Source organism: Callorhinus ursinus, unplaced genomic scaffold (assembly GCF_003265705.2).
Source record: "Callorhinus ursinus isolate GAN/ISIS: 27379988/994484 unplaced genomic scaffold, GSC_fseal_2.0 scaffold4, whole genome shotgun sequence".
Taxonomy (NCBI): domain Eukaryota; kingdom Metazoa; phylum Chordata; class Mammalia; order Carnivora; family Otariidae; genus Callorhinus; species Callorhinus ursinus.
Genome location: NW_027397066.1, coordinates 4,672,833 through 4,695,990, shown reverse-complemented (window position 1 = coordinate 4,695,990; position 23,158 = coordinate 4,672,833). Strand labels below are relative to the sequence as shown.

At 57.1% G+C, this 23,158-nt stretch overlaps 1 protein-coding gene across 2 annotated transcripts in view; it reads right to left on the bottom strand.

Annotated features, from left to right (window-relative positions):
* Positions 1-23,158, bottom strand: part of PPP2R2C (protein phosphatase 2 regulatory subunit Bgamma) — a 134,075-nt gene that overhangs the window by 25,242 nt on the left and 85,675 nt on the right. For both annotated transcript variants that reach the window (XM_025887754.2, XM_073891396.1), the window contains exons 4-6: positions 22,360-22,472; positions 16,966-17,143; positions 1,127-1,291 (exon numbers count right to left, since the gene is read on the bottom strand). In XM_025887754.2, coding sequence (XP_025743539.1) covers positions 1,127-1,291; positions 16,966-17,143; positions 22,360-22,472 — 456 coding nt within the window. The remainder of the gene's footprint in view (positions 1-1,126; positions 1,292-16,965; positions 17,144-22,359; positions 22,473-23,158) is intronic.

Genomic DNA, 23,158 nt, shown 5'->3' with positions numbered 1-23,158 from the left:
GGACTGCAGAGCGTGGGCTTGCCCGGAGAAGAGCCGTGTGGGGAGACGTAGGGGGACCGGACTTGGCCAAGGAGTGGGGAGGGGTTGGCAGCCGCAGAGGGTCCTGAGCCCGAGTCCCTGCGAGCCGGCTGACAGCCACCCTCCTGGACTGCCCAGGGAAACCAGGCCCCCCAGGGGAAAAGAGTGATGCTGTCCCTCCCAACAGGCCTCGATAAAACCGCCTCCAGGGACCTACTGGTCATTAATTCATTCAATCACTCAACAAGTGCTTATTTCCAGACACCGTCGTAGGTACTGGGGTAGATACAGAGATGAACCAAAGTCCCCACCCTCTTGCCACTGCAAGGTCACCCAGGGAGGACACCACGGCCTGACCTCCTGATCCTCTGCCTTCGGGGGCCTCTGGGGAACCCAGCACCAAGCAGCCCGGCCTGGAGGTGAGAGCCCCAACCGGGGCATCCCAGAGTCCTGGGTTCAAGTTCTGCCTCGCCACTTGTCACTTTGGGTGACCTTGGACCCTGGAGCCTCGGTTTCCTATTCCGTTCAGGACTCCGTCAGAGCTCGTGTGAGGAGGAGATGATGTGGGTGAGAGCTGTCTGGGTGACTGGCTCAGCACATCCAGTGAGTGGGAGCTGTTGTGTGGTCACGGGGGTTGTCTTATCGTGTTCCCTGGACCTCGTTCAGGCATCCCCCTCCCTGGCTGGCCCTTTGGCGGGTTCCAGCAGGAGGAAGTGACCTCGTGGAGTTCACAGGCTGCTGGGGGAGATACCCCAACCTATAGAAAGTTCTTCATGGTGCAGCCAGTCTGAGAGAGGGGCACAGAGAAGGGGCTTGAACCAATGTGGGGATCAGGGAAGGCTTCCTGGAGGAAGTGACTGCTAAGGAGGAAGCCCCCTCCTTAGCTTCTGGCTCCCTGACCCTTCTTTTAGCTGTCTGGTCCCCGGAAGCTGGGCAGTATCTGTCTGGGGACCTGGGGGACAGTGGGTGGCCAGACCAGCTTCCCCTGCCCCAGCCGGTAAAGCACATGCCTGCACCACTCCCACCCGCCCCAGGGCACCAGCACCGGGACGGGCGCTGCCCTGCCGTCCCCACTCTGCGCCGGGTCCCGGCTGGCGTGGACACTTACGTTTGGAGTGCTTGTCACACAGGGCGGCTGCACGCATGTCGCAGAGTCGCAGGGAGCCCTTGCTACTGCTGTAGACAAAGAGGTTGCAATGGTGGGGGTGAAACTCTGACGCCGTGATCACCTCCGTGAGGTCCTCCATATTGGCCGGCTTGATGTCCACGATGTCTGGCCCCGTCAAGGAAAGGGCAGAGAAGGGAGGACACCCTCGCTGCTCTGCCTTCCCACCTACCCTGCATCTGAGCTGCATCTCCATCCCCGAGACCCCTGGACAAAGCCCCAGATGGTCTCTGAGCTACAGACCGGCATGTCCAGCCACCCGCTGGTTGCCCCGTCTGGGTGCCGTCCACTGTCCCTGCAGCCTCCCCACCCCAACCTATGCCCTCTCCCCAGCCAGCACCCACCAGCTGCCCAGCCTCCCCTCCACCCCCCATACCAGGTGCCAAGCAGAAGGCAAGGAGCGTTTGAGTGCCTAGTACATGCTGGACTCTTGGTGAACAATTTCAGTCAGTCCGTGAGTTGTGCCCGGAGCTGAGTGTGCGGGGAGCCCCACCCCGGCACCCACTCCCCTTCTGTCCACAGCATCAAGATTCTCCTTTGGGGAAAAGGTTCTCTGCCTTTCTGGGTTCTCCGCTCTCATCTGTGCCTTCCACTCAGTCACAATCACCATGAGCAAGGGGCACGTGGCCTCTGAGGTACCAGCAGAGGGACTCCAGGCTTGAGACGCGGGGCGTGCTGGGGGCAGCTCTGACCTCTCTGCTGGCCTGGGTGGGGTGCAAAGGAGGGGTGTGTACGTGCTGCTGGGACAAGGGAAACCCGGAGCTTGCGGGTAGGCCAGACCGGAGGGAGAGACCCAGCAATGCCTTTTGAATCCCGAATCAGGATGGAAGCCATGAGCCTTGGACGATTAAACATGGGAGCCAATAAATCCATTTTCTGTTTAAGATCAAGAATTCTGTTGCTTGCAAAGAAAATATCCCTGACAGATACTCTAGAGCCCAGAGAGGGTAAGCAACTTGTCCAGGATGGCTCAGCAGCAAGTAGTAAGTCTGCGTTCCATTCCATTGCTTGTAGCCTAAAGCAGCAAATCCGAACCCCTTGGTGTAGCATTCAAAGCCTGCCATAGCCCCTCTCTACCTCTCCAGCTTCAGATCCAACTAGTCGCTGGGCCCTAAAGGCGCTTTCCTCTCTGACAGCGACACCCTGGCCTCTGGTCTCCCTGGCCCTGTGTGAGGCTCTGCCCAACCTACCCCTCTGGCTGAAATACCCTCTCCTCCCTCTGCATCTGTGTGGGGGTCCTGGAGTCAGAGTCTGGGCTTTGAATCCCATCTCTATCACCTCTTGCCCGTGCAATCGAGGGGAAGTTCCCTAGCTCTTCGTGCCTCTGTTTCCTCATCTGTAAAATGGGTCAACAGTACTAACACAGTCTTGCTGTGAAAACTAGGAGAGGCCAAGGCCCTTCTTCACTGCTTGACACACCGCAGAGCTCAGTGACTATCAGGGACATTACTGCTTTTTGTTATCTGGAAAATATTGATTGAAACTCTGAGCCTCGCCTGCCATCAGTCCTTCCTCCCCCTCCCACCACCGCCTCAATAAAGGGGCATTTTGTGACTTTTGTAAACAGGAGAGTTTATAAAACGTCACAAAAAAATGTTGAATCTGGGGGCCTGGCTGGCTCAGTCGTTAAGCGTCTGCCTTCGGCTCAGGTCGTGATCCCAGGGTCCTGGGATCGAGCCCCGCATCAGGCTCCCTGCTCGGCGGGAAGCCTGCTTCTCCCTCTGCCTCTGCCCGCAGCTCCCCCTGCTTGTACTCTGTTTCTCTCTCTCTGTCAAGAAATAAACAAAATCTTTAAAAAGAAAATGTTGACTCTGAGTGACCAGGGGCACCAAGGAGGGTCTGTGCGCTCATGCTCAAATATTGCTTCTGGAAGCACCTCCTTAACCAGAAACTTAGAATCACATAAAAATATAGAGAGGAGGAAGAAGGAGCCTGAGCTGGTTTCCCAGGAAACTGCGGTTTTCTGGGACGATAAGAAGCAGAGATTAAATCTTGAAAAATGAGACTGAACAGTAAGAGAGAAAAAGCCAAGACTTCTGTGCTGCTAATTCCATCCCCGTCCTTCAGGGGCTAAGCACCTACAGACGCCTGCTTGGGAACCCTTCCACTTCTCCCTCAACTTAAATTGGTGTCCGGGGAAAGCGTGCGGCCGTTTATGAAATGCCACGCACAGGAGCACAGCACCCGTTTGATGCTCTGCACCAGGGGAACTAAATCCTCTCTGCAGAACTCGAGCCACGAAGCCCAAGGAAGCCTGGGGGACACAGAAGGGCCCAGGCCTCAGGGAACACAGGGCGGCTTGGAGACCGGCGTGCCATGTATTAGGGGACACGGGTTTACACCGTGTTTCGTCGGGCTACAACTCCGAGGTGACCGGGACTCCGTGGGATGAGGTGGAAACTCCGGCTTCCCTTCCGGGAGAGGTGGGGGGACCTGCCCACGGGCCCCACGGAATTCAGGGCAACCGCGCCCTTACTGCTGTTTCCGAAGGGAGGGCAGAAGTGACAGGCACCGCGCGTCATTCCCAGGCTGAAGCTTTGAGAGCCAGCACGTGGTGCGCCGTGACACCTTCCCCTCTGCTGTGGGACCCGTGCCTCAGGTCCCCCTGGGCTGTTTCAAGCCTCAGACCTTCCAATCCTCTGTTTCTGCCCATAACTTACCCTCCCGACCCACTCAGCGTCCAAACCCTCTTCACCGTCTCACATCGGGATGTTCTAGAACGCAGCTCAACAGAGAAGGATCAGAGGTGTGACGTATGAGCCCCGATCGCTCTGCCTCCAAGACCAAAACTCGTACACACCCAACCACAACCGTTGTTCTGTTTCTGTCGTTCGTCGTGAGTCTCGGGCAGGAGCTCAGTCACTGGCCGCCCACATTTACTCAGCGTCTGGCCCGTGGAGACGGAGGCTGATGCTCATGAAAATCTGTTCACCAAGAGGGGAAGCCTGGGAAGCTGTGCACACTGGTGTTCGGGAAGGGAGCGCAGTGCGGGTGGGGGCTCAGAAGCCTCCTCCCCCGGCCCCCACATGCTGCTCCCAGACCCACGAGGGCCCCAAGGCCAAGCGAATGGGGTGTGGCCTCTTTGCTGGAGTCCAGAGTGCACGCTTCCTGCGACCCCATCATGCTTAACCCCTCCCGACCGCCTCATGACAACACTCATTAGAAATACGTACGAGGCGTGACAGCTTTTAGAAGTCCACGGGGGTCAGTGACGTCTGCAGCCCTCTGCAGCGAGCAGGCCCGAACTGGTGACACAGAGGGGCCAAGGGCGTGGCACATGGACTGAGAATCCTGTGTGTGGGCTCGGGAGACAGAGCCTCCCATACCAGGGTCCCGCTGACAGCCCAGGACCACAGTTCTTACAGCTCAAGCATCACTCAGGAAATCTCTTGCTGTTTCAAACAAAGGACTCTAGATACAGGGGGTGCTGGGGAAAGATGGATGGGTAACACTTCCACGGGACCCCAGTGGAGGAAGACACAACCACAGTCACAGCCAATGTGCTGGGGCCCCTGCAGGGCAAGGGCTCCCTGAGGCGGAGCAGGCAGTCTCGCACCTCTGAATCCCAGGGTGCAGAGCCATGCCCGCGCCCCGCGGGACAGCACTGTATCCTTCAGGGCACAGCCACCCAGCCTCTTCCCACGGCGGCCTCTCTAAGACCTCCTGCTCAGCTCACTACAGGACCAGCCCTGCACCTGCTACCTGGCTCCTCGTGGGTGCAGGTGGGTACAGAGGGGGCCTGTCCCTGTCAAATTCCCTTCATCACATCATAAAGCCGGGCCTGAAGGCAGACTACTCACAAGGGAGGCAGGTTCAGAAGACTCCATAGTGTGATAATTGCACCCCACACCGATGCTGCAAACACACCTCCTAGACTCACACCCATGTGGCCTTGTGCACATGGACCGGGAGATATTTGGTCCAACTGGGACCATACATGGTGGCTTTGACTTTGGCAGGACCCGTCCTGGGCGAGAAGCTGGGGGCCCTAGGCTGAGCACGTGGTGTTCACTCTCTGTGGAATGCTCAGTATTGCGTGCAAACGTCATTCCCGTTCCTCAAGACTCAGTATCCCCCATTTGCAAAATGAGGGTTTGGGCATGATCCCGGAGCACACTTTCATTTGGAGACCTGACCCCCGGGTGGCCTCTCCCCCGTTTCATGGTCAGCTGCATAAATCCCACTTGTACATGGTGGAGCTTTATGAGGTTCAAGGCAAACTGGCCTGGGAACGAGTGTAACTGGACTCATCTACAAGCCCCTCACCCCTCCTCCCCCTGCAAAGCTGCATGAATTATTCATGTGCTGTTTTCCATCTAATTGTTCTCCCCCTGTCTGATGAGCTTTCCTTTAACCTTTGGTCACACCCTGGCAACTAAGTTTGGCAACCAGGAAGGTGAAGAAAGGAGCAGGTCACGCAGGGAGGAGGAGGAGAGGGGAACTCGCTCGGTGCCACGCCCCTCGATGAGCACAAGGGCTTTCTCCAGAGCAGCAGGTTGAATGGTGGCCCCCAGTACATGTCCACAACCTAAGCCCCGAAACTGTGAATGTGGCCGCATTGAGATAAAGAGTCCTTGTAGATATAATGAAGGATCTTAAGAGGCGGCCATCCAGGAGGCCATCCCCGGGAGCCTCCAGAGGGAGCACAGCCCTGCCAGCATTAACTTCTGGCCCCCAGAACCGGTGCGGATTTCTGTCGTAAGCCACCCAGTTTGTGGACATTTGTTCCAGCATCTGTGGGACACTCAGACACCGGCTTGCTTCTGGGAGCTGGGCAGCAGTGGCCTAGCCGTCCACTAGTACCATAGTGCTTACTGGTTGGCTGCCCACCTCCCCAGTGAGGGCAGGGACCTGTCCACCTGCGCCGCTGCTGCACCTTCGATGTCTGGAGCAGCGCCCGGCACATGGCAGGTGCTTCGCAGAACAGCTGCTGAAGTCAGTGAACCCACCAGCCCGTCGGGGGCCCTGGGACCCGGGCCGGGGGAGCACGGGGAGTGTCCCACCCATCTCAAGGGGAAGAAGGCCTTAAAGCAGAGGCGAAGCGCAGGCTCAGGGAGACACCAGGCCAGGGGGGCGGGGGAGGCGGTCCTTGAGGGGGGACTGTCACTGACTAGGGCCATGAAAAGAGCCACCACTGTGTGGTGCACAGGGAGCATTGCAGTGCCACACAAATGCTCGAGAGCGCTGCAGAAACCGGGAAGCACGCTGGGCACGGGTTTCTGCGGGGTTCTCAGGAAGGTCGCATTCCCCCACAGCGCCCTCCTTAGGTCCCCACTGCATTCTGCTCACAGACCGGCTAGCACTCAGCTTTCCAGGGGGCGAATACAGGTTGACCTGTCGGCTTCGCTCCTCTGAGTGCGGGCAAAGTCCTGTTCCTGTCTCTACACCTAACTCCAGCCCAGGACCAGCTATGCCCCGTGGGCTGGCCATGAGCCCACTGCTTCCCAGCTGTGCCACGTTCAAACCTCTCCACCCGAGTGATGCGTACCCCATCCTGTGGCTGAGGACATGGAGGCTCAGCGAAGAGGAGCCGCCCTCTCGGGACCGACTAAGTTGGTTTCCAGAGTTGTCAATACATCCCTGTGATAGGGGCAAAGCAGAGCAGGGGTGAGAAGTGCAAACTTCGGGCCGGGAGGGGTGCAGTCCCCTGAAGCGCTGGGGTCTAGTGGAGGTCTCGGGCTCCTTGCAGCTTTTGGCTTCTACCCTACGTCATACAATGAATCCCTTTTCCTTCAGGGTCCTAGTGTGAATCGGTGTATTGCTCTAGACCCAGGGCAGGCAAATGTGTGTAAAAGGCCAGAGAGAGCATCTTAGGCTTAGCAGGCTGTAGAATCCCACCTCGACTACTCAGTTCTGCTGCTCTATTGTAAAGCGGGTACAGACAGCATGGGAGTGAACGGCAGTGGCTGAGCACCCTTAAAGTAGGAACAGGTGTCTTTGGCCCCCAGGGCTGTACTTTGCTGGCCGCGGGCCGAGGACTGCAGTCTTGCTTTTCTAACAGTAACTTCCCTTCTTGACCCCATGCAGGACCCGTGTGTGACAGAGCCCCACGGGCCTGGCTTCTCCCGCAGCAGGAGGATGTCCTCTGGAGCCTGGCTGTGCCCTGCGAGCTCCAGCCCTTGCCTGGGGGGAGTCTGCAAAGCTCAGAAACAGGCATTTGTCCCCACCCAGAGCAAAGTCTGAGGCTGTTGCTGTCAAGGACACTGCAATGTACTCCAGGCGGGCCTTCTGCAGCGTCATCAGGTTTGCAGAGATTTTTATAGAAACTCCTTCACCGCCTGCTGCCAAAGGCAAGGCCTGATGGCCAGAAGCCAGCCAGGATCACATCGGTCCCCAGGCCGCAACACCACGACACCCCACTCGGAGGGCCCCTGAAACGTCAGGGAGAAGATCACTGCACCTCCAGTGGCCCTCGTTCCTCTGAGCTTCACCTCTGAGCCTCGTCTCCCCTATGTGAATGGGGGGTGGGCACAGATGCAAAGGGCCATCACTCATCCACGGCCAAATCTCCGCCCCCCCCCGGCCGTTAAGATCAGTCAGGCACATGAAATGAACAAACATCATTGGTTTGTTCGGGAAGGAGCTCAAGGGAGAAATGGGTATGGAAACCATCCCATAAACATCAGAGAAGTACACAAATATTAACTAACATCAGGCTTTAGGGGCAGCACGACAAATGACTCTATAAAGACACAGCAACTGAGGTTGGAGACAGTCAAACCTTCAGAGAGCTGTTGAGGGCAGCCCCCGACCCTGCACCTGCGGGCCAGGCACCTCACACCCCTGCGGGAAGGACCACCCACCCTCCACTCCCACAAAGGAGGAGAGGGAGGCCAGGGCCGCCCAGTGACATGCCCAGGGCCACGTGTGGGGCACCGCAGAGCAAGGATAGATCCTGGCTTCCTAACTCCCAGCAGGTGCTCCTCCCTGCGCCCCCCTGTTCGGGAGGGAGTATGTCTCCACACGCTATGCAACCCCACCGGCAAGGCGGCTGGGGCACACTGGACTGGCTGGCGACCCCACAAGGGGGCTGCTAAGAGCGTGGGTGGGGGGAGTTCAGTGAGGAGAAGGATGCAGCCTTGGGCTCCATTGATTTAACTGAGCAAAGCATGGTTTATCTAGATGTCTCGGCAGGAACATGCTCTCAGGATGGGGGAGGCGGTTACCATGGTGATCGAGCAGCCACCAAGGGAGGATGGAGGCAGCTCTGCCAAGGACCAGCCACGAGAAGCTGCTCCCACGGGCTCTCCAGGGACACTGGAGAAGGCCTCCTGCACACGGAGGCAGTCTTGTTGGGGAACAGCCAGCAAAGCTGCTTTTTTTCAGCCAGTTTTCTCCAAAAGATGACCTGGCTACAACGATGAGCTAGAAGCACTCTGGCCAAACCGTGTCAAATCCTGTAAGGCTCCTGGCAACCTCAGCCTCTGCATGAATTTTCTATGGGCTGCCACAGCACAGGTGGCTTAAACAATGAATTATTCTCTCCCTGTTCTGGAAGCTGGAAGTTCAAGTCCAAGGTGTCAGAAGTCTGGTTTCTTTGAGGCTTCTCTCTATGGGGTGTAGATGGTCCTTTTCTCCCCATGTCCTCACATGCTCTTCCCTCTGTGTTCTCCTAACCTCCTCTTCTTGTAAGGACATCAGTCATATGAGATTAGGACTCACCCTGATGGATTCCTTTTAGCTTAATCCCCTCTTTAAAGACCAAATACAGTCGCATTTGAGATCCTGGGGTTAGGATTTTAACATACGAATTTCGGTGGGACACAATTCAGCCCCTAACAACCTCCTTCCCTTCTCTGCTCAGAACCTTACTATGATGGTACAATCCTGCTCAGAGAGAGGAGCCCAATCACTGGGGCCACGGGGGGCCATTCCGTGTGACTGCTCACACACAAGCCCACTGAAGCCCTCGTTGGTCTTCTCCATGTGGTGAGCCAGTCTACACATCTCTTCCCCAAGCCGGCTTAGGCAATTCCCAAGTACCGAGCCAGGGAAGACAGCACTCAGTTTGGAGTCACAAAGACCGGGGCTTGATAGTCCAGTCCCACTGTACACAGCTGTGTGACCCCCTGGACAACTTCTCCACCTCCCTGCACCCCCTTTTCTCCTCTGTAGAATGGATTGATAACATCTGCTTTACAGGACTCTGATGGGGATTTAATGAGATGACATTAAGTCAAAGGCCCTAGCAATTAAAAGTAAATAAAATGACTTAGACATATGATTTTTTAATAATTTTTAAAAAGCGCACAGTTAGTACTTTTAGCAATAATTAAAGTTTGCTAAATCAGAATCAGAGTCTTTCTCTACCTCTTGAAAAACAGGAAATTAAGCAGATTGCCCACAGTGCAATGTATGCCCCTCCTCCCCAAGAAAACAAGGACTTGAGGGTGTGTGCTGAAATGCATGCCTTCTTTGGCTCCTAAGAGCTGGGGGAGAAACTCCAGACAGGACAGAGCCGGACGCACACCCGGGTGGCTGCCTTTTCGTGGCCACTGAGAAAGGGCAAACCAGAGCCCGTCCCGATCTCCCCTCCCAGGCCTTCCAGCCCAGCAGTGAAACCAGAGAGGCCCACGATGCTGCTCCAAGAGAGACACACAGGGTGCACAGGACGGGATTTTTGGGGAAGCCCGGAGCTGATCTGGAGAGTCCAGGAGGCAGAAGCATTAAGCAGAGGAATGAGAAGAGTAGGAGTTATCCATGTGAAGGGGGGTATGTAAGGCTGAGGAGCTGCAACAGGACAGCCAGCCGGAGCCCCAGTGGGGAGAGAGTGGGAGACAGGCCTCCGGACAGGGTCAAGGGCAGAGGAGTTTAATCAGGAGCGTGTCTCAGAAATGCCACGGAGGCCTGTCAGGAGGGATCAGAAGCACAGGAGAGGCGCACGTTCCCACCATCAGAGGACGTGCAGGGAACACACAGCTGCCACCGCCCGTGCACACGGCCGCCTGTGTCACCTGTCACCTATGTCACCCAACGATCCCCGCTCTGCCCTGCAGTGGGGTGAAAAGCACCCACTCTCCCTTAGGGTCTAAAAGTAGAGCCAGGAAACATCATTGTACTGATGGGGCTGGACAGGCCACGGGCAAGTGCACCCACTTCTCAGAGCTCATCGCCGCACCACCCACAAAACAGAGGGAATGACAGCACCAGGAGGCCGAGCCGCGTAAGGGGCGGAGACAGAATGACAGCGGCTGCTGCGGGGGCTATCGCTCTCCTCACTGCGAAGCGGCGCGGGGCGGCGCGTGCGTGGTGTGCGCGGTGGTGGGGAAGAGGACCCGCCGCGCTGGCCGCCCACGGGGTCAGCACCACGGACAGCTGCACGAGCACCCAGCTCCCCCCGGAAGCCCAGTCTTGCCAAGCCCCCCAAAGCAGGGGTGTGCTGGCAAGAGCCTAACCACATGCTTTCTGGGTGGACACTGATTTTGGGGATTCAGACTCAGGGTCTTTCTGAGCAGATGTTCCTGTTCCTTCTCTGTAGAGTGGTCCTACGGGAGGATGGAACAGGGCAGCCCTGTAGGGTGCCTGACAGCAGGTCAGGGCCAGTGTGGGTTGTGTTGACAGCCCATCAGGCCCTGTGCCCCCTGGCGCTTCCACCTCCTAGCCCACAGCACAGTCCTCAGCCAGTCCCCTCCTTTGCTCCCCACGCCCAGCCCCCAGGCGGCCGAGTGGGGACCGAGGTTTGGAGCCTCTGCCCCTAACCGCCACACTACCCCACTTGGCTTCAGGACCTGTTCCATAAACGCCAATTAGAAATTTGCTCCAGACGGAGGCTTGGTGCGATGCCAGCTTCCACCATGAGAAATTGCTCAGGGGGGAGAAAAATCAACCGAACCATCTTCACAGTTCTCCGAGTGCTAAAAATAAAGCAGAGGCCCATCGGCTGAGACCCTCCGTGCAATCTGTTACCTTTAAGAGGCATCGAGCTCCAGAAAAATCACTCGGAGCTGCCTAACTGTCTCCAATGTTGGTATTACAGGACGTGACAGGTTGTTTAAACAGATGCGGACACAGCACCAGGGAGAGAAACGGGCTTCAATAATCAGACGACGCAGCGATTCTGAGAGCCAGCCTCAAAGACCTGAGGAGCTGCTGTTTAGGAGGGGAACACTGGCCACCTGCTGGGGCCGATGACTGCCAGGCCTTTTACGAGCATGATTTCATTATTCCTTACAAATATCCTTAGGACGAGGAATTTGGCCCATTTTACACTGGTAGAAATTGGTGGCCAATGAGGTAACACGATGAATCTGAGCACAAGTCTGCCAGACCCCAGAGCCCAGACTGCTGCTCGTTCGTGCCCAGCGTCTCTGAGTCCCCCGGAGCCCAGACTTACAAGGAGGTGTCTACATCCTAAGACCACATGGAGACTGGAATTCCTCAACCAAAGTCGTCACAGACAACCATTCCTAAGCACCTACTATGTGCTGGGCCCTGCATTATGTATGGGGACAGAGAGGGCTCAGACGGGGTGTACCTCATCTCAAGGGTTTCACCAGAAAACAGGGTGAGGAGGAAAGCCCAGTATGACCAGGGAGTGTGGGCTCTGACAGCCCAGGAGGCACATAGAGTGGACAGAGCAGAGGTGACCATGTGAAGGGGGCTGTGAGTGATGCTTATGGGCAAAGGCGAGCCAGCCAGGCTATGAGAAGGAGAAAGAATGATCCAGGGGAGGAACAGCAGGAGACAGATCACCCCCTTCCCTTAACTCCCCCCCAATAACATGAAGAGAAACCCAACGGCCTGAAGGTATGAGCAGGCCTGATGCACAGGAGTCTGGGGAGGCGTGCAGGGGCCTGTCACTGTGAGCCCCAGGGCATTGCTGAGGGATTCGGACTTTCTCCAGAAGCTGACGGAGAGCCACTGAGAGCTTTAAGCTGGGGCCCGACGTGGTCAGACCAGAGGTTCTGATGAGCCACTCTGTGCAGGGCCGGCTGGCTGGGCAGTGTGGGATCCAGGCAACGGGCCAGGCAGGAACGGTCTGGCTCCAGCAGGGCCTTTGGCAGGGATAGAGAGGTAGGCAGGATCCCAGAGCCATCCAGGGGGAGGAAGGAAAGGGTTTGGCACCTCCTTCCATCTTGGGGGTAAGGGAGAGGAAAGAGGTGCCTGGCACACACAGAGGCTCTGTGAGCTCTGGGCTCCCTGCCTCTCTGCGCAGATCAGCCAAGTCTCAAATTAGCAGTGCAGAGGTCCTCTGAGTCCACTTGCTCATTGTCAGTTCGTGCTGGTCAAGACAACGCCTACCTTCTCTCCTTTATTAAGATGGCTTTCCTTTCTCTCAAAACCTTTGCTAGAGATCAATTCTGCTTAAGTGGAAAGTGTTACAAGAAGGTAGTAACTCCCGCAAGAAACTTCCGGTGGCTCAGACTGAACAGCAGCGCCCGCTGGGGCAAGTCAAGACACCGGAGGGCAAGCGTTAAAGCAAGGTGAAGCCCCAGGCCCAGAACCCCCAGCCACGTGCTTGCACAAAAGGGGTCTCCTGACTCGGAGCAATTCCCCAGCTCGGCAGGCCTTGCCGGCCTCCTCCCACGTTGGAAATGAAACGCCTTTTCCAGTTTCTCGGCTGCACAGGACCCGGCAGCCCGCAGTCCCGACGCCTTCCCGGCAAGGAGGCTGGCTCCGCGGGGCGGGTGCCGGTCTCTGCGTGGGGCCCCTGTGTCTCGTCATGCCGATGGCCAAGCAGCAGTGGGCCCTGGGGACTGCCACGTGCAGCATGGTTCCCTGACGAACTGGTCTCAGCAGGGAGGTCTCCATAACCACCACACGCCCCTGGAGACTCCCCTCCACCCCTTCCGTCTGCCTACTGGGTATTCACTTTCCACAGGCAGGGGCTGCCTGCAGCCCAGCTCGGCCCCCATCAGCGATCTGCAGCACCCCCACGCCTCGACCTCAAGACACAGGTCGTCTTTGCATTTTGATCAACTACCAATTCACCTGCACAAAATTAAGAGGCAGCACACATGTTTAACACGGGGTTAGGTGGCAGGACTGGCAGTCAGGGGAGACTCCCGGGGTTCCAGGGGGAACCCCCCCATGACTGACGCTCCTCTCTCGTCACTAGCCATCTCCTCACCCGGCCTAGATTCAGGCACCATCAGCCCCGTGCCTGCTCATACACTGGGCGAAACCCCCACCCTAGCTCCCGTTCCACCTAGCCCACACCTGCAGCCCCGCCGATAAACAGGGCCGGAAAAAAGGCACACCACTGGGCTTGGTGGTCTCGCTGCACTTGTCAGCTGCTTGCATGCTGGGTATGGTACTTGTTTATTACATTAATGGTTTATTGTCTGTTAGCTCCAGGAAGGCAGGGGTATTTGTCTATCAAATTCTAATAGAGCCTGGCATACAGTAGGTACTCAATAAATACAGTGGTGAATGGCATGCTCCCCAGCATGTGGACAGGGCACAAAGTGTGTTTAAATGGGGCAGGGAGGCACAGCTGATAGTAAGGACTCAGGAGGACTGTGCCTGCAATTCTGCGGTGGATCAACCCTCTTTTCTTATTCACGACTAACCTGTTCCAATGCCCCGTGGCCACCTCAGTCTGAAACACAGTTATGATACGGCCCACTGCCCCACTACTCGACTGCCTCCTGCCCCCGGCCAAGCCCCTGCCTGCCCATCACTGCCTCTCCCTGGATCTCCTCACTGGGCCCCTGGCCCCCAGGCTTGCCTGCTGGAATCCAGTCCACCCAGGACACACACACACAGCCCTCCCACCATCCTCGCCCACCACGCCCACCCATGCCCTGCTCACAGCAAGGGTGCACGGCCCGGAGGCCCCCAGGGCAGGGCTGAGTTTCTTTCGTTGTCCCTGTTTTCCCCGGGGCTCAGCACGGGCCCGGGTCAGAAGAGGCACCAGGAATCAATGGCTGAATGAAAGGGTATCCCTTACACACTTGCAGGCTTTGCAGTTGACAAAGGGCGAGCGCATTCACAGTGTTACCGAGTCCTTACAGTAGCCCAGCAGTGTCAATCTGACAGGGGGTGTGTCCCCAGCCTGGGGTCCTGCGACAAGGAAGCCGGGGCTCCAGGAGGGTGGCCGCAGTGGGCGGCCCAAGAGCTTGGCAAACGGCCTGGGGCCAGGCCACGGAGGCCCAAGGGCGAGTCCCAGCTCTGTCCCTGTCAGCCAGCCCCAGAGTCTCCCCAAACCTCTATTTCTGCATCTGCAAAATGGGGTGATAACGTGCCACTGCATCCAGCTTTCGTGCCAACACGAAGGTCAAGCGAGACAGTGAATGGTCTGCACGCTGTCCAGTGCTGTGAGGAAGCGCTGAGGACGGCCTGCTGCAGTCCCACGAGTCCCGTGCCCACCCCGTGTGCAGACCTGGGGCTCCCATGTGACCCGTTTTGTTCTGCTAGGAAGCTGGTCAACACCTCCAACTTCACAGCGGATGTCTGGCTGTGCGGTTCACCACGGGGGCCCCCAACTGCTGGGGCAGTGCCTGCCTTTCCTGAGGGAACCCCCACGCTGACCCCCTCCAGCACCCTTGACTCAGGTCAACCCTAACCCTAACTCCGGCCAGTCAGAGCACTGCATCTCCCCCACAGTCACGGGTTTAGAGGTGCCCCTGAGGCCCCATCATAGCCCATGGGGTGCCATCTGAGGGCTTGGTGGGACAGTTCACAGAAAGCTGGTCTCTTTCCTCTTGGGCTTTATTCTGGGAAGGCAGGGCATGTGCTGCTGGCCCCCATTTGCCACCATGGGGCACCTGAGACAAGCCAGAGCAGACCGCGGACGCAAGAAGCAGAGAGAACCATCTAATGACATTGTTTCAGCCCCTGAATCCAGCTGAGCCTGAAGCCTTCTCATGGTCCATAAGTCAGTAAATGCCCATGTTTTGACTGAGCCAGCAGGGATGAGGCATTCTAAGGCTTGCAACCAAAGGAGTCTTGACCAACTGAAGCCCTGAGCACTGGGGACAAGGGTGGGGCCCACTGGGCTTCCAGCCTGAATGGTCAGGCAGATGCTCAGCCCAGCCCTCTCCACCAAGCCAAATCTGAGCTTCCATTCCTTCCGAGCAGCTCCAGCCTCAGCCCCTCCTCGAACCTTTGTGACCACCCCAATCCGCTTCCACCCTCCTGGCTCAGAGCACTCTGCTCCTTTGGGGCAGGAAGGAGACAGATGCTTCTGCTTTCTGACATGCAGAGCACCAGCTCTGTGCTGGGTGCATCTGGGAGGGGCTCACTGAATGTGCACACTGCAGTCCAAGCCAGGAGCGGTCAGTGAGGCTCACAGGGATCCAGTTACTCAGCAAGGTCAGTGAGCTTAGGGGGCAGAGCGAGACTCCCACAGAGGCTCACACTGACCGCCAAGCCCCAGGTCTGCCCCCCACCCTCCTGCTGGGCTCAGGGAACAGCCTATGCTTGCTCTCTGCTTCTCCGAGCCCCCTTTCTCCCCGTTCCCGAGGTCTCTCTGCCCAGTGGACCCCGGCCAGCCCCTGGTTCTTGGCCCGCAGAAGCCATTTGCTACCCTCTGTCTCTCCTTCAAACCCTCCAGACTGCTCCTCCCTGCTCCCACACCCCCTCCCAGCCAGCCCTGGCTTCGGCGCTGGGGGATACAACCCACTCCTGAGGGGTAAGGCGGCAGCAGTAGCAGGTCCAACCCTCCGTGTTAGGAGCTTCTCGCCACAGGAGCTGCCCAGCACCCCACACAGAGGGGACACTCGGCTTGCACAACACTCTGGGCGGTGGGGGGCTCCTACCCTGTTCCATTGCACATCTTGGAGGCAGACTTCACAAAGGGCAGTTGCACATAAAGGTTGGAAATGGGGAGTCGGGGGCTGCGGGGGGACCTGGATCGGACACTTGTTAGGTGTGAGCTTTGAGCAGATTAACTTGGGCTCCCTGTGACTCAGTTTCCTCATCTGTACAGGAGGTCATGATAGCACCTACCTCCTGGGTTGTCTTGAGGGTGATATGAGTTAACACAAACACATGCTGAGGTCAGGCGCAGAGCCACACTGTGTAGGATTATTATTATTGGCCTGCAAATAGTGACATGGGAGCAACCTGGCTGCTTTGTCCACTGCGGCCCCTCCCAGGCCCAAGCTTGCGTACCAAGTTCTTTCTTCACCAGTCAGCAGGGCCTGGAGTCCGTCCTACTGCCCCTGGCTTGCCTAGACAGAGGGGACCGCCAGGCAGGGCCCCCCTTTGACCCCATCCAACTGGGCTTCTGACACCTCGACTGTCACCTTAAGCCCTGGGTGGCACCCCAAGGCTGTTCATCACACACTGAGGCCCCTGCCTCAGGCCGCAGGGAGGAGGGTCCAGAGCCTCGGTCTGACTCTCCGGTGGGTCAGCCATCCCTCCTCCAGGAGGGCGGACCCCAGGACTCCATCTCCTCTGCAGTCCCCGAATGACAGGGAGCACAGCCACCCGGAGAAGGCAAGGGGTCGAATATAACCCTCGGCAGCCACGGATTTAAAGTTTTCATAAACCTGGGGCGCCTGGGTGGCTCAGTCGTTAGGCGTCTGCCTTCGGCTTGGGTCATGATCCCAGGGTCCTGGGATCGAGCCCCGCATCGGGCTCCCTGCTCCGCGGGAAGCCTGCTTCTCCCTCTCCCACTCCCCCTGCTTGTGTTCCCTCTCTCGCTATCTCTCTGTCAAATAAATAAATAAAATCTTTTTTAAAAAAGTAAAGTTTTCATAAACCGGCTCATCAGGATTCCAAATCTGGGCCTCCCTCACTGAAGAAGTTGAACAAACGCAGAGCCAAGCCAACCACCCCCACCCGGAAGCCCCCTGCCCCAGGAGGTGGCAGGTGCCCGCAGTGGGAAAGGATACTGAAGCTCCTATCAGTGATAGCCAGGTGCCAGAGGTTGATGCGCAGGTCGTCCGCCGACATGTACGTCTCGCAGTCGCTGTTGACGGAGATGGAGTTGATGTGGTAGGTGTGGCCGTTGGCGAAGACCCTCCGTGGGCTCACCTCCACCATCAGATCCATGGGCTTCAGCACGGGCACCTGTGGAGGAGGGGGCGGTCTGCAGGATGATGAGGTGTCGGAGGGGGAGTGGAGGGGGGCAGGTGCCCAAGGCAGGAAATGGCATGCCAAGGCTGCATGATCAAAACCGGAGGCTGGGAATGTGCCAGTGGGCATCCATCCTGCATGTGTTGGAAATAAGCAGCGCCACGTGGCCAACATCCATCACCTGCCAGCCCTGCAGGAAAGCTTGGCCTCCTGGGATTGGTTCTGAGCCTGCTGTCTGACTTTGAATAAGTGGCCGAACCCTCTGCACCCCAATTTCCTCACCTCTAAAATGGAATGAGAAGATACCGTGGCAGCACCCACCAATTCTCCACCTTTTGTTCCCTTGTCACAAGGAAGTGCCTGCTCACGCAAGAACTACACTTCCCAGCTGCCCTTGCAGTTGGGTGTGGCCATGTGACTGGTTCTGACCAACAGGATGTGAACACAGTGACTCCGGGCTCTTGAGAGCCAAGACTGTTGAGAGGCGGGTGTGCCTTCTCTACCCACTTTCCCCTTCCAGGCTGGAAGATGAGGACCCAAGCTTTAGGACTGAAGGCCTGTGGGAGGGAAGGAGGCTGCGTCCCCGCTGGAGAGTCATGTGTCCACCAGGAACGCCAACCCTGGGCCTTTCCACGAGTGAGGAATACATTTCTGTGTGTTGCGCCCTGCAATGCTGGGGTTATTTGTTACAGTTGCTGGTGTTAGCCTAACTCACACAAACTCCCACCAGAGAGGAGTCCCTGGGACAGCATCAGGTCCTGAGCCTTTGCTTCTCTCCACACGCTCTGCCTGGAACGTTCACCCCCTTTGAACTCCTAGTTATACTGACTCTTCCTGCAAGGGCTAGAAGCAACAGCCCCTCGGACACGCAGCCTGCCCCAGGAGTGGGGTCCCAGAGCCTGCTCACCCCCAGCACACTGCACACATCTGTATCAAGGCTCCTAGCATATGCCGTGCTGTGTATCGGGCACAAGGCCCCACCCCAGGAAACTGTGAGGTCTTTGAAGCTACAGGGATGGGTAGACAGACAGACAAGGCTTCAGCAGTCTCTCCCAGGCCTGGCCCAGACTCGATGCTCAGGAAGTGGGGACTGGCATGGCCATCCTGTCCTGGGTGGGAAGACTGGATACCAAGATGACCCCGACGTGTCGATGTCCCAGAGTCAGGAAATGCAGAGCCAGGGGTGACTGCCTCGTCGGGGCATCTTGGTAGAAAGACAGACCCCTGAAACCCTACTGCCCTGCCACCACTAGGGTTACCCTCACTGGGGACCTCGCCTCTCTGGGCCTCGGTTTCCGTATCTGTGAAGAGGGATATGCTGGCCCCTGCTCAGGGCTTCCGTGAGGATCCCACGAGTTCATGTAGGTCAAGTGCACTTAGAATGGCACCCCGCACATGGCGAGTTCTCAGTCTGTGCTAGCGCCCGACTTCCTCCTTAGAAGATGATGGGAGGAGGGACAGGCCTCACACAGCCACACGGGTTTCAGCGTGGGCCCAGGGGACCCTGCCGCAGGGGCCATGGGAACTGCGTCCAGGAGAGGCAGCTCAACCGGCCTCCGAGTGAGGAAGAGCTCGGGGTCCTGGTGTCGGGCTGTGCAAACTTGTCGGCTAACTGCACGGCTCCTGGGCCTGGGGCGGCAGTTACCAGGTAGAATCGCGGGAATCCAAGCCCAACTGGGTGCAGTGCACGCTGGGGCAGACGGGCTGCTTGCCATCAGGTGGGCGAGAAAGACAATAAACCGATACAGAAGTGAGTGTGTGTGTGTGTGTGTGTGTGTGTGTGTGAGAGAGAGAGAGAGAGAGAGAGAGAGAGAGAGAGAGAGATTCACACAGCAACAGGTGCTATTTGGAAAAATAAAAGGTACAGGGCCTCGGCGAGAGGGTTGCAGGGGTGGTGCCAGGTAGGAAGGGTAACCAAGAGGGGACATAGGAGCAGGGCTGACGTGGGCCGTGTGGATCAGACTCGGGTTGAAGTGGGACCCGAGAATCTCCTCCCAGCGGACCTCCCCTGATTGCACCTCATTCTTAGGCTGGGCCAGGGGCTCCCTGGAGTGGCCACAGTCTGTCACAGCCCCGGCCACATGACGAGGCTGCTGTCTTGTCCCTGCAGTGGCTGGGAATGGTTAGGGGCACACTGTGTCTCCTCGTGTTCATCTCTGTATGGCTGGTGCTCGGTTCAGGGCCCCACACAGAAAGGTCCCCAGGGGAATGAGTGAGTGAATAAATGAATGTGTCCCTTGAGCTCCTCAGGGACCTCTGAGATGGAAGGTGATAGCTTTGGTGCTGCAGCTGGGGTGGGTGAGCACTAAATGTTCCTTCTCATGCACAGCACCAGGGGACCCAGTGTGAGCATGTGTCAGTGCGTGTGCATGTGCACTCATGAATATGGGTGTGTGTGTGTGAGTGTGCATGTGTGTGAGCATAAGTGTGCATGTATGCAACATCAGTGTGCATGCCTGCCTGGCTCTGGGCCAGTCTTGTGTTGCTGGCTCTGTGCCTGAGCTTCTAGACTCTCTGCCTGAGATGAGAGCGAATGGTGTGCCAGGGCCTCCGCCCTGCCCATGTCCCCCTGTGTCAGATATTCTAGGTCAGCTCCTAATCTCCCCTTCTCTTTCCTCAAGGCACAGCTGCCCCAGGGTCCCCTGCACTCTCCCAAGTCACACCTGTTCCTGGAGAAGATCAGAGCATCACTGGCTTAAGCCAAGTCTTGAATCTCAGTCTGCCTCCCCTCCTTCTGGCAACATCGCTTCCCCGCCTGGCAGCCTTGGCCTACAGCCAGGGCTCCAGCCACTCACTGCCATCCCCAAACCATATTTCGAAGTTATTAAAAGAACAAAGGAGAGGAAGGGTGAAAATAAATATGCCCTGAAGGTTTGGGTGTCTCATGAATAAAACATTTCCCCTCCCCCAACACTTCTAGAAGCCACAGTCTAGTCAAGGTGAGAGGCAGGAAGGCAGACACCTAAACACTAAGGACAGAACATTATGGGATACACAAAGCTAGGCTGCAGTGAGGGTTTTTATCTGGCTTGTGTAGAAATGGCTTTACAGAGGAGAAGGCTACTAGGGTTTTAAAGGATGAATAGGAGTTCACCAAATCAACAAGATGGAGTGACTCCCTGTCTGTTTCCTTGGGGGGGGCGGGGGCTGGGCACTCAGCCTGACCTGCTCACCTCCGAAACCCAGGGATCTAGCATGGGGCCCAGTGCAGAGCAGCTTGTTGGTAAATAACAGCGCCAGCCTCCAGTGGGAACGGCTCAGATTCGGTAAAGAGCTGCACACGGCTGGGTGGCCTGGGTGACATGGGAGGAGACAAGGAAGAGGCAAGAGGAGGAAGGACCCAGATGCCCCCATTCTTTCTCCCTTTCTCGTCCTCCGGGCTTGGCGGATGGTTAAGGGCCATCTGGGGGCGTGAGTGAGATACAGAGCAAAGTCTCAGATGCTGGGAGGGAAATAAACGGATTCCCACGGGCCACCCCATCAAGAGGTGATAATTGCATCCTTCCCACCAGATGAAAGCCTCATAAACTTCCTGGGGGCTGGGAGGGGGTATGGGGGGGCCACATCACTCCCATTACTCAATGCGGAAGCTAACTGGCCTCCTGGCTTTCTCAGAATTTATTTGCACAATTTGCCCGTCATTTAGCAGCTGAGATGCTTAAACATTTATTTCCCCATCTCGGGAACAACACTGATTACCGTTTCATATTTACAACGATTTGCTGGATGGGTAGTGAGCACGTACGCTAAGCTATTTCAGGGCAAGTGAGTCCTCACCCCCATTTTCTTGGTGAGGAAACGGAGGCACGGGGCAGGGCCCTGCCTACAGCCACCTGACAAGCGGCGAGTGGATCTGGGAGCCATCGGGGAGCCCGGGGGAGGCACCAACACCCCCACACCAGGCCTCGCCACTGCCCCCCCACCACCGGGTGGCACACACACACATAGTTGTGAGTTGGCCCCCCTCTCCCAGGAGGACAGGCAGTCCATGCGATGTGACCCAGCCTTTCCAAATTGGCTAGAATATGGAAACTGGGGCTGAAGGGAGCAGTACCTCTGATGCTCACTCATGGGACTCAGGCTACCTCCTCGGAGCCAGGCCAGGCCCAGGAGCAGGGGGCAGTAAGACTCAGACCCAATCCCTCCCCCAGGCTCTGTTTCACCGAGGTCTCCCTATGCCCAGAGCAGGGCTGGGCACAGGGCAGGTGCTCAGTAAGTGTGAACAAATAAATCCAAATTAGCTGTGCACCAGCATCCCCTTCAACAGACACGAGCAGAGCGCCCACTATATTCCAGGGTCGGTTCTGGAAGCCAGGGACGGGCGTGGTGGCCTTGTTATGCTCCCTGCCCTGTTGGAGAAGGGTAGGGACAGACGTTCATGGAGTCTTCCAGCAGGACACCAGTGACCATCCCCACAGCTCTCCTGGGCGGCTGGGACCTCATTCCCACTTCATGGAGGAGACTGGGATGCTGACTCTGGAGCCAGATTTCCTTGGGTTTGGATCCCGGCTCTCATTTCAGCTATAAAATGGGGTTGATAATCATGTGCCCCCTTTACAGGACTTCGGTGAGGACTGAGGTACTATAGGCAGAGTGCTTGGAAGACACATGCTGGCCACGGGAAGTGCTTATGCTCATTCCAGATCAGGAGTTGGTGGAGGCTCGTGGAGGCTGAGAGCCTCGTCCCTGTGCCTGAGGCAGGACTGGAACCTAGATCCTTGGACTCCAGAACTCTCTCTGCCATGTCTCACAGCCTCTCCCTGAAAGAGTTCTTTTGCCTTTTCACCATGTGGGGAGGAGAGTGTGCTTCGGCAAGACCCTGCAGCTTCACCTTCCCGGCCTCTTTTCCGGCTGAGCCTCTGTCCAGGCAGCGAGAATCACCCGTTCCAGGCCTCTCTCGGACCCTCGGCAAAGGGTTTGGAATCCACAAAGTTCGGCCCACCAGCTCTCCCGGACATGCATCACCCTGCCTCACCCCCACATCACTTCTGGGAGAAAGAGGACCGCCTCTGCTTTGCTCACAAGGAGCCCAAGGCTGGAGGCAGGGAAAAGCTCACGGCCACCCCACAAGGAAGCAGCCCAGCCAGGACCCGAACCCGGCTCTGGCTCAAATCTCAAAGGCCCTTCAAGTCCTAAATAAAGGCTCACCGTTTCACAAAAGAAGTCTACATGGCTTCCCGCTTGCCAGAACCTTCCACGTTCCACCTTACCTGCAGCGACGTCACCGTGGACAGGTCCTTAAGCTTTCCTTCTTCATCCTTTAGGTTATATCCCTCAGGCCTTTTATCTCGTTCAGTAATCTTCCATAATTTGATAGTTTTATCTTTCAAAACAGAGCAAACAAACGAGAGGCATGATTAACACCAGCACAGAGCACAGTCCACGAGACAGGGGTGTACCATGCTGGGAATTCCTTGACGGCAGCCTGCTCTTGTACACGCGGGTTCCTGCTCCTTCTATGCACCCACGCCATGCCTGCGGGGTACCTGCCCTCATCCGCTGGCTCCTCACAACTGCTGGGTCAAAAGGGAAGGCACCTGCAAGGGCAGCTAGCGAACTCTCTGAACCCACTCGCAGAAAGAGTGTACAGATGTAGCGTTCTACTTTTGAAGCCCTGCAGGGGTAGACAAAAAGAGGGTAAACTGCTCGCTCTTTCTGAGCAGCTTCGGGCCTATCCGGGGGGCAGCTTCCCAGTGGCCGCACTTCTCTGGCCTCCTGCCCCGAACATCAGAAGAGGAACCTCACGGCGTGATGGTTCATCTTCTATGTCAGTGTGGCAAAGCCAAGCCACCCAGATATTTGGCCAAACATAGGTGCATGTTGCTGTGATGGTATTTTTTTTTTTTTAATGGCATTAACACTTACATCCACAGAGTGCTGGGCTGAGGCTCTATTTGTTGTTGCAAAACTCTAATGCTCTTGCTGCCTCAGTCGCGGAAGCCCAAACAGACACAGGAGCCAGAAACTCAGAGTAGTTTGGAAAGCTGAGCCCCCCACATGGAGAGCAGC